Here is an 11,631-nt window from a genome sequence, read left to right as displayed (position 1 = left end):
TTTTTTAGGTTTGAATTCTAAAGACTTTTAAATAAATATGGCAACAGTTTGTGACGTTTCATCGTTGCTGGCGTGTAGTGTGGTGTTTTGAGAGTGACGTAAAGCAATGAGAACTCAAGTTGCGCATACTATGATATTTTTATTGCCATTCATTTCTTGCTACGTCCTTAATGTGTCGGAATATACCACTCTTACCCTAATTGGCAACAAAATGCCTGATTGAGAGGCAAATTTCAAAATTTATTGAAAATATGATTATTTGGAGATGCATTTTTGCCTTCAAATCCCAAAAATGACCTGCTAACTATTTATGCTCATGAATCATGATTTTTGGAGAATTCTGCATAATATTCCAGATTTGCCACTCTGTTTCCTAAGTGTATGTAATAATCTATTGGATTGAGTTACAACTTATATTTGAATTGTAACTCAATTATTGTTTAATGAATTTTTGGGTCCACAGACACTGTGACAACAGTCAATTTTATAAAATGGCTTCAGAAGAAAATTTGCTACAGGAAATAAAATTTAGAGATATGCTACAAGTAAGTTCTTTGTGTATGTGTGATCTTGAACCTTCATTTGTAATGTGACTTGTACAAAATACTTTTGTCTTGAATCCTCTGTCACCATGTTGGTAATCCACTCAGGTAAAATAATGATTCAAATGGAAGAATTTTATCGTTAAGTGCTTGTCCTGATTGTTTTTGCTTTTTTTCAAGGCCATGGTAGTATTTGTTGCCATAATTAAGATGTAAAAGTTCAATTAATGTGTGAGTGTGGGTTTGCCCCTTGAATAACACCAATTAATTTTTTTAACATCTTCTAGCTTCCTGAAAGAAAAATAATACCTACATTGAAACAAATATATTTTATTCCTAATTTTTTCAATTTATTGATGTTTTCTCAATCATAATACTCTTCAAATACCAGGAATTTGTGTTTAAATTTTTTTATTTTTTAGTAGTTGATTTAATTTTATTGGTTTTCAGGAGCTTAAACAAATGGTGCAGGAAGAAGTGAGTTCTATCCTTGATGAAAAATTGTCTGAGCTGCAGGAAAAGATTTTAAACATTCCTGTCATGACTGCTAGAATAAATGCCAAGCCCAGCATGGACACCGTAGACAACAAGGTCAAGAATGAGAAGTGGAGCATCAACAAAGATGCCTCGGAGTCCTGGTCTCCGGGCTACTCTAGTGCCCTGCACCAGTTGGATAAAACTCACACTCTAACAAGAGCTTTGACAAGATCTCATTCTATTGCGTAAGTATAAATAATGGCATAATGGCTATTATTATATCATTTCAGCATAAATTTTTTTCTCCGACCGCATAATATAGGTTATCTGACATGCACATCTTGAAAAACTTTATTTAAGTGAAGAAATAATTATTTAGTTTTTAAAATAATTTATTGGAAAACTGTATTTAATTGAAGTTGGCTTTATTTTTACAGAGAAGACCACTGATTTATTTTCCTGGTGCTTTCATAAAAGCCAAATTTAAAGTATTTGCACTTATACAGTTTTATGGTTTTGAACTTCATTTCTATTCTATAATTTCTAGATACACTTTTCTCTCAAGAATGTAAAAACATTTCTTAATGTAACATATATTGTTTACTCAAACATTACCACCCATTTTCTTATTTTTATGGATTTTGGAGAGAACATTAAAATTTGTCATCTTTTTCTCTGCGATGCAATTAGGTAAGACACATCTAAGGTTGTCCATGCCTGAATTTGTCCATCTAAGGTAGTCCATGCGCCTGATTAACTTCCTGATTTTGTTTGCAGAGGTCGCAGCGGTAAACCCACAGGTCGGGTATTTGTGTCACGTCCATCCTTGTTGACGGAGTTGCTGCAAGTCAGCCACATCTACAGTGTTTATAATATCTTTGTTGCCATCCTCTGCCTGCTGCTGGGACAGGAGCTGCTAGAAGAGGTTATCAAAACAGGCAGGTCAGTGAGTTATTTTTGAAGTTTTATTCTTCATTCTGATTTTTATTTATTTTTTTTCTCTCATCCCATCATAGATGTCTGTGTTGATTAACTGAAATAGGTATATTCTATTCAATCTATTTCAGTTCTTCTGTTGTCATGGTCTTCTGTTTAAAAGACAATTAGTTTTGCCATTGATGGTTTTTGATACTAAGAAAGGATCATAGATTGAAAATTTTTACAGTAAATAGATTTAATTCATGCCTAAAGTTGTTTACAGCTTAATTTTATGTATTCAATGTTACAGCATAAATTTTGGCAATGGCTTCTGGAGCACATGTGAATTATTATATAAAATTTAAGAAATAATAATAATAAATAATATAAAAGCAGAATCTTGTTCTAGGTATTGCAAGCTAGTGTCTTTTGTTTCAATTTATTGATAGTTTACTAATAATCATACTTTTCAAATACCTGGATTTGTGTTTAAAATCAAACTAAAATCATTTGCTCATAATTTAAGCTTACAGGGTTCCTAAACTATTTTTGCCTGAACAATTATTATAATTAATTTGCTTGAACAATTTACAGCATCAACTTGGAGCTGTCAATGGTGGCTTGGTGCTTTGGTCAGTTTGACCGCGTCATCGTGATCTGGCTAGGCATGTTCGTGAGCTGCTCAGTGGGCGTCTACACCGGCCTGCACTTGTGGTCCCACCTCAGGCCCAGGGGCCCTCGTAAGCATCCATGTCTCAGGCTTTGTTATGTCTCAAATCATAATTACCGTAATGATTAATTTGCCATTCTATTAAAATAAATGATTAATTTGTTCTTCTATTAAAATTAATGATTAATTTGTTCTTTTATTAAAATAAATGATTAATTTGCTCTTCTATTAAAATAAATGATTAATTTGAAGTTCTATTAAAATAAATGATTAATTTACCATACTATTAAAATAAATGATTAATTTACTCTTCTATTAAAGTAAATGATTAATTTGCCGTTCTATTAAAGTAAATTATTAATTTGCTCTTCTAATAAAATTACCGTAATGATTAATTTGCTGCACCCATATTTTAACTTCTACAAAACTATTTATGCTTGTTCACATTTACAAATTCTTGTTGTTTATAAATTTTTTCTTATTAGCTGCATGCTATAAAATTATCATACAAAGCTTCAAAAACAAAAAATTTCACATTTAGAAAGATTGATTTTAAATTGTGACTATTGGGAGCCCTTATAAACATGAAGGCAATTACTGCTTCCTATTTTGTATGTAATCTATTCATCTTTAATGTTCTCAATTTATTCATATTAATTCATCTCAACTGTTTCAAATTTACTTGGGTTGCATTCAAAAATTTTACTCGAGTCATGTTTATTAATTTGAAAGCTTTCTTTTTGATAATCATATATTCTCCAATTACCATTTAATTTTGAAACCAGATCACTTATGCAAGCATTTCAGGCTCTAATAAATGATCCCTAACAATTTGAAATTTTCAACACTTCAACTTACCATAAAGATGTATATATGAGATGCATGCCCCAAGTAAACCATTTAAACTGTATATTTACCTAACCTTTACTATGAAATGCAGGATTGCTCAATTATCTCATCATTCATTACAATATTTTTCACTCTTATTGCGTTTTCATTTCTGAGTGCTTATGGAATATTTGTTCTCTGATTTTCACTGATTTGCAATCAGCGATTGAACTATTAACGCACTGAATTTTTTATGTTGTCCTCTAGCAGTAATTCATTCAATGGACAATAATTATTTTTGGCTCTTGTCTAGAAATTTCATAACCCACGTCCTTACTAATGTGTTATATTCTAATGATCACATATTGCATATGATTTAAAAAATGCACAAATCCATTCACGGATGCTATAAATTTGCACGCACATTTTTATGATTTTAACTAGTTAGTTCCCCGAACTCATCACTTGTCCTCTCATCCTGCAAGAGAAGTTTTCATTATTTTTTCCTTGTCTTTAATTAAAAAATTTCTTCTTTTACAAAGTTTCCATGATTCCATGCATATCCAGCTTATTTAATATGTTTATTTAATTCCTGCTAAATAATTACCCTAAATTTGTTCATCACCATGGCATTGATTGGTTCTAACTATGCTTTTAAGTTCTCACTAATTATGCATGTTATTGATTCGTGCACGCTGTTCTCAAGGTGTCGTTGACGCCGTGTTCGGAACAGCCTTCCTTGTGTTCCTGTGCTCTTTGATGTACCTGCCTGCATCATACCTGGTGTTCTACGACCTCCCTCTTGCATCCTCTTTTATTGTTCTTAGTGAACAGGTGAACATTGCCACATTTTCTGCACTTAACAGGTGGACATTTGGTCATATTTCACACTCAACAGGTGAACGAACATTCGGCAATGTTTTGCACGTAACTGGTTAACATTGAACAATGAACTTGAATGATCAATTAAACAGGTTCAAAACAGGTTTTTTAATAAACATGTGAACAAAGGGAAAGGGTGGACATAAGGTTTGAACATGTGGATATAGGGCAGCAAACCTTGCTGATTCTATCTCTGTGAACTAAAGGTGGACACCCTAAAGGTTTCGATCTTGGTGAATTGGTGAAAGTTACTTTGAAATTTTCAATGAACAAGTTCAAATTTGGTAAAGAGGTAAACGCATGATATTCGGCTCTTCATTATTAATGAACAAACAAAAATTTAAGAGTGATGAGAATGATTTGAAAGATTATCTCTTGAGAACTTGAATCCATTTATTTGCTCATAATTTGAGCTTGCTGTAGTCCTTAATTATTCTTGTCTTGTTGTCAACAATAAGCCATTTTGCGTCAGTTCAACGCAGAGCAATAATAACCTCACAGAATTAGGCTAAAACAATGCATTGTTTGTATTTATTTATTTTACATTAAAACTTTGGAAATAATTTATGAACTCTTAGGACGGTTACGGAAAAGAATAGAGCTTACTGTTGTAAAAAATATTTAATTCCTACTTTCGTTGTAAATACTGAGCACATTTTTCATAGCGGTTCACAATGAAGATGCCGAATACCTTACGATCGGTAGGGTTTTTAGACAACCATATTCTGAATTTATCTGTTTAATTCAGATCCGATTCTTCATGAAGACCTGGGCGTTCGTCAGGAGCAACCTATGGCGTGCTATACGTCCCCAGCAGGTCGGACGTGTTGAGGTTCACAAGAAAACTGACGGCGATGACGTCACAGCCAAGACGCGAGCGACGCCTGACCACGACGTTCGTGTCGCGGTCGCCCCCTGCCCTGACTTCTCGCAGCATCTGTACTTCCTTTTTGTGCCCACTAAAGTAGCAGTGGACTTTGCTTAGGTTTTGGACTGACGTTTAGTTGTGTGTTGCAGGAGCAGCAGCATCAGCTGGGGCAAAGTAGCAGTGGACTTCACTCAGGTACTGGGTTGTATTTTCTACACACATTTCCTCTTCGTACGGTTCTGCATCCCAGTCTTCCAGCAGTTCGGCACCAGCAAGCCCTTTACTGCAGTAACGTTCTTATTTAATTAGGATTACTTAAGTTAATAGTTTATCTATTTTTTATTAATAACAGAAATTAATTTTTGGAAATGTCATCCTATGGAGTATTTTTATTCCTTATCAAAAGACTTTTATTTCGTCCTGCAATTCCTCGTTAATTTGATTATCTTCAATAATTTAGGTACCGGTATTTATAGCAATGAGTATTTTGTTGTAAAGTTATAAAATATCGTTTCCTAATTATCGATTTGATAATTAGTCTAAGATATCAATGTTTCTTCTCTATATCACTTTGAAAGGAATTTTAATCAATCCAATTTTAAGTACCATACTAAATATATTCTAATGATAACCGCATACCCGATGGTATTATCATCGGCAATCTTTTACTACTAGTATAACCAGCGAACCATTACCACTCGTATAACCAGCGAACCATTACCACTCGTATCACCATCGAACCATTGCCGCTAGTATCACCAGCGAACCATTACCACTAGTATCACCAGCGAACCATTACCACTCGTATCACCAGCGATCATTACCACTCGTGTCACCATCGAACCATTATCACTAGTATCACCATCAAACCATTGCCAGGCCCAGCTGATGGTGTCGGTATTTTCGTGCTGCTTCGCGGCGTCGCTGGTGCTGCTGTGCGCCTTCTTCGCCATCCTGCACGCCTGGATGAACGCCTTCGCCGAGATGACGCGCTTCTCTGACCGCATGTTCTACAAGGTCACAACTCGCCGCCAGTAAAGGCCGCCAGTAAAGGCGGCCAGTATAACTTTCCAGTACTAACTGCCACTATTTACGTGCTAATGGTCTCGTGTATAGTCTCTACTAGCAACGGAAGCACCCAGTTACCCTTTACACGAGACCAGTAGCATGATAATTAGTGGCGGTTGGTATTTGGAGGTTGTTGTGGCCGCCTCTATTGGCCGCTACTACTGTCCCCGTGTACAAGCGCTCTAGAATTTCATTATGTGTCTGTAATGTGGCGATGATAATTCTTTCATGTCGAGACATTCTTCATACTTTGTTTTATTTCATTGTAATAATTTTAAATGTCAAACCGAGTGATGTATCTTTATACGGTTAATTCTTGAAAGGAATGACTTTATTAGCTTGTTTCAGTTAAAATATTGCTGAACTGTACCATTAGGACTGGTGGAACTCTACGTCATACGCGCGTTTCTACCGCACGTGGAATTGCGTGGTGCACGACTGGCTCTACGAGTACGTGTACATGGAGCTGCATAGTGACGAGGTAGGGGAGAGCGCCGCACTTGCTATAAATTTAACTTTTAAGCTAGCCCTGTAGCCAACGGTCAACATAAACATGCACAGCTACACTTAGCCTCGCAGCTACGATGTCTCAATAGGAACACTGCAAGTCACACCAGTTCCGAAATGGCTAAAAGTCGTATCGCCGTATGCCACTGCTCCAGCCAGTATAGTCTTCGTGGAGGATACACCCTAGCATGCACCTACCTCCACACTTACCCCCACCTCCCCACCTTGCTGCAACCAATGAGGTTAGGTTAGGTTTAGGCAGGTTTGTTTGGGTGTAGAGGCGTGGTAGGCTCATGTAGTGTAGCCTCCAAGAAGACTGTACTGACTTGAACAGTGGCAACGGGCATACGGCGCTTATGGCTCTTATCAAATAAGTTCATTGCCTACTCGACCGTGTAGTATGCCTGCGCACGAGAAGGTACATGAAGTGATTATGGGAGAGGGCGATACTGGCTTCTAACATGCAACCAGAGGTAGGCCGCCTTTCAGCATTTCCTTATTTGCTGTTATGTAACTGTTATTTCTGGGTACCTTAACTGCACTGTTCTTACGTAACACTGTTGTTATGTATGTGCTGTGTCATTACCAAACATTTCATATTATGATATAATGTCTCGCTGCAGTGATCATTTCACTGCAGTGTCATGATGCACACGTGTATGATCAATAAATCTTGCTGTGTGCTCAGTCAGCCTCTCGAGGTGCTACCTGCTATGTCGCTGTGTTCTCTATGGTGTTGCTAGTACACAGCATTCTTCCCGGAGTAACACTTGCTGCTCTTCACTGCTGCTCTTCACTTCTGCTCCTCACTGCTGCTCTTCACTGCTGCTTCTCACTGTAACTTCCACCTGTTTCTGATCACCACTCCTCATAAGTACTTCTTTCCAATTACTTATATAAGTTATATCACGACATTATCACCACTAACACTAAAATGTTACAGTCGCGGTGGCGGCGGTACGCGTCACTGCTGTCTGTGTTCCTGATCTCGTCGGTGGTGCACGAGTACATCCTGGCCTTCGCATTCCGCTTCTTCTACCCCGTCCTGCTGCTCATGTTCGGCGGCTTCGGAGGTCCGTAGCATTAACTTCACTTGGTCCATTGCTCATCGAACATAATTAGTATATTGTTTATACGATATAGATCTTAGCATATAGCTTAAAGTAATAAAATCACTCGTTTGCTTGAATCGCAAATTCACCAAAAACGTAAAAGCAAATAAAACTCCACAAAATTAATATTTTTCTTTAAAGATAGTAAGTATGAATTTCTGTGGAGTTTTCTTCGCTTTTAAGTTTTTAGCATATAGTTATAGTGTAGGATATAGTGGAATATATATAGTGTAGGAAATAGTGGAATGGGTAAAGTAATGTTGGTGTCCACTCCTGTCTGCAATGTTCAGTTATGTTGGTGTTCACCCCCTGTCCTCCCCATTTTCTGTGGTGCTGTTGTTCTCTCCGTGTTCATTAGTGCTGATTTTCACTTTTTGTTCAGTGGTGCTGATGTTCATCAAGACACGTGCGCGGCAGTTCAACGTGTTCCTGTGGCTCTCACTTATCCTGGGCACGGGCATCCTGATGTGTCTCTACAGCATCGAGTGGTACGCGCGCCGCAACTGCCCCCCTGTTTACGTAAGTATCTACCATCTTTGTTGTTATTATATTTAAAATGCATCATTATCATAGATCTTATCATTGTAAACCTTCATAATCATTATCATAGCTCTCAACATTGTCCACTAACATAATCATTGTCATAGTTCTCATCATTGTACACAAATCATCCTTATAGTCATTCACTGCTGAGGTGAGACAACTAATGCTCTTACATAACTGTCCTGTGAACTTGTCAGCAGGATGATAATAATAGCGAACATTTACTGAGCCTACAGAAATGCTTGAATCGATAAACCTGTTACTATATCAATCGATGCAAATAGTTTCTTTAATAGTTTCAACATTACAATTATGGGTTGAAAATTAGTCGATTAAACTATTCTTTCATAATTAACGAGCTGGCTGTGAGGAATTTGTTATTACAAAAATAGCGGGTACCCCGACATTACGGTAGCTACTGTAATGCGGAACGGAGGTTACTACGAACTAGTTTTAAATGTAGTAGGGTTGTTGACTAAAGCTCTCATCCTCGTAGTACCTCTTCCTCTGATCTATATATGATGTATACATGTGGATTGCTGCTACTTTGATAAAGTACTACTACACATACCAAAGTAAAGTCATATTTTAATTTTTAAATCTAACTCTCCTCTCCATCTCACAATTTCCAGGATTCTACATTTAAAAAAATATTCCCAAGTTACATTCTGATACGCTAAGTATTCTGGACATGCGCCCTAACAGCTCCTATGTAGCTACGACGCTAGGCTTCAAACACACACACTTAGAATATATATTAGATGATACATGGAAAATAACGGATTTTTTTGATGGCAGGAAGGATTTGTGGATTTGCTGGTGCCTCGGAGCTGGTTCTGTGAAAGTCTTCAGGCGGCTGCTTGAAAACGACACGGCGTTCATCTTACAATATCTTGGCTGAACATCGCCGACCCGATCATTCCAGTTCACATGTAGATGATATCAGTAGAGAATAACGCAATTATGTTTTACACTACATCTTTTTCTAAGACATATAAGTGTAAGTTTTACACTAAGACTTTCTACATCTTTACACCACACTACATCAACTTCTAAGTCAAGATCACCCCATTTGACTTCCCTCGCCTAAATAACTTCAATCCAAACGACGATTACTACACTTTGTGATGTCGAACTGCAACCGTCGCTTCATTTAATGTTTATGTGAAATATTACAGCCACTCAAAGAATTATCTCACATCGAATTTGCCCCGCATTATATATACCTAGTTATGAGTTATATAGCACATGACCACAGAGATTAAGGAGCGCATATTATATTTACTGTTACGACAATAGAAAAAATAGAATAATTTGTTTTTCTTAAGCCCCACTTTAACAGGCTGAACCTCAACTTTCTGCCAACGTGATGCATAGCCAAAACATTGCAACAGGCTTAATTTATCATCAGGATTATTCAGAATAATTGATTATCGAGCATATTCTTGGCAAACGATTGATGCTCGAGTAATTTCTGTATTCATTATTTGCAAGAAGCGTCTGCTTTTATTGGGTGATTAACTAATGTATTTTTTCTAATTTTATTTTTTATTTTTTGCTCTAACAGCTTGGTTTTCTAGTTTAAATTGCCTAATAATCCTTATCTATATTCACCAAGATTGAAATTGTATTCCGTAACTCGTGTATAAATGAGAGTATAATATTTTGTTGATGTTCCTGTATTGTTATTGCTAGGTGAACGTGAGCTTATCATCCATGTATGAATACCATTAGCATTGAGATTTGATTCGTCGTTGTGTGTGGAATTCATAGTTAAAAGGACTGGTGTCCTTTTATTTTTGGTTACTTTTATACAAAATGTTATTTATTGTAATTCATAGTCAATAGATGTTGTGAGACGCGCGTGACGTTCATGTTGACACTCGTGGTTTCTCCTTCTCGTTTGGTATCAACGAGGAAGCTCGAGATTTTGTTGCTACTTCCAGTTTATTACTGTATTCCTGTCCAGCAACGCTAGCCTGACTGTATTCCTGTCCAGCAACGCCAGCCTGACTGTATTCCTGTCCAGCAACGCCAGCCTGACTGTATTCCTGTCCAGCAACGCCAGCCTGACTGTATTCTTGTCCAGCAGCGCCAGCCTGACTGTATTCTTGTCCAGCAGCGCCAGTCTGACTGTATTCTTGTCCAGCAGCGCCAGCCTGACTGTATTCCTGTTCAGCAGCGCCAGCCTGACTGTATTCTTGTTCAGCAGCGCCAGCCTGACTGTATTCCTGTTCAGCAGCACCAGCCTGACTGTATTCCTGTTCAGCAGCGCCAGCCTGACTGTATTCCTCGATACCATTACCGCTTTGACTTTTTAACACTTGCTATTCAATTCTGTCTGTATTGCTCATTTGTAACACTACCTAGTCTTCATGCATTCTTTATTTACAATGCTAGTCGGCTTTTTATATTTTTGCTATTTTAGTCTGCCTTTATTTCTCGACTGCAATTATAGTGTTGATTTATTCCTCAACTTCTATTCAAGTCTGACTTAATTAATCTTCAGAAGTACCATTCTTCTCTACTGTTCACTTAGTTGAATGATTGTACTTTGTTTTACCTTTATCGATGATTAATGTCGTGGCGCGAGTGACAGCAAGCCACTCCTGGGCTGTGGGTGCAAAATCCTGCAATTAGTGTTGTCAGGCTTAGAGAAAACATTTGGAATATGTTGATTAATGTGTCATAGTTTTATGCCTTATTTTATGAAATGCATTTATAATTTACGAAAATAATTGACAAGTTTTTAATACTCATTATACCTGCATCAAGTTCATAATGAATTTTCCTACATTTCGCTGTGTCAATTTACTAACGTGTTGTTAAACATGGTTGGTGTATGAACTTTGAATAAGTTAACTTTCAGCATTTTTAACAGTTAATAAATTTTTTTTGTGGCGAGTAGAACAGGCATGCTTTTTCACCGGTTTTGCCTTTTCGCTGTTACTTTATAATTCAGCCGTTAAAGTTTTAAATGAACGTATGAATATTATCTACATTGTGTTTCATTGTCAGTAGAACCATGGCATTGAAAGCTGAAGATGGGTTACATCTGACAGTTGAAAGTCACTGATAAAGGACAGTCGGTCAATGAAATGAATTAAACCGCTAAAAATAATACTGTTTCGCCACAACTACTGTAATACTCTATTTTCGGCCTCACGGTAAAAAGATTCAATCCATCAGCAAATTATTAATTCAACTCAAAATTTA

The 11,631-nt window shown here is 36.9% G+C and overlaps 1 protein-coding gene across 1 annotated transcript; it reads left to right on the top strand.

The window, feature by feature from the left end:
* The first annotated feature begins 432 nt into the window (after positions 1–432).
* Positions 433–11,412, top strand: LOC108682478 (sterol O-acyltransferase 1-like). Its single transcript, XM_018171642.2, has 12 exons — positions 433–545; positions 993–1,264; positions 1,797–1,961; positions 2,532–2,677; positions 4,142–4,269; positions 5,066–5,271; positions 5,335–5,473; positions 6,065–6,202; positions 6,630–6,734; positions 7,704–7,833; positions 8,255–8,391; positions 9,214–11,412. The coding sequence occupies exons 1-12, from the start codon at positions 444–446 to the stop codon at positions 9,277–9,279; spliced, it is 1,734 nt and encodes a 577-aa protein (XP_018027131.2). The 5' UTR covers positions 433–443; the 3' UTR covers positions 9,280–11,412.
* The last annotated feature ends 219 nt before the right edge of the window (positions 11,413–11,631 follow it).

This window comes from Hyalella azteca, unplaced genomic scaffold (assembly GCF_000764305.2).
Source record: "Hyalella azteca isolate HAZT.00-mixed unplaced genomic scaffold, Hazt_2.0.2 contig510, whole genome shotgun sequence".
In the NCBI taxonomy this organism is placed as follows: domain Eukaryota; kingdom Metazoa; phylum Arthropoda; class Malacostraca; order Amphipoda; family Hyalellidae; genus Hyalella; species Hyalella azteca.
This window is presented reverse-complemented; position numbering and strand designations above follow the sequence as displayed.

Bases quoted from the DNA above. Each gene is read 5' to 3' on its own strand.
- LOC108682478 (XM_018171642.2), top strand. From the start codon at position 444: ATGAATTTTTGGGTCCACAGACACTGTGACAACAGTCAATTTTATAAA. The intron at 1,265-1,796 runs GTAAGTATAAAT...TTTTGTTTGCAG, and splicing joins ACAAGATCTCATTCTATTGC to AGGTCGCAGCGGTAAACCCA. The intron at 5,272-5,334 runs GCCCACTAAAGT...TGTGTGTTGCAG, and splicing joins CATCTGTACTTCCTTTTTGT to GAGCAGCAGCATCAGCTGGG.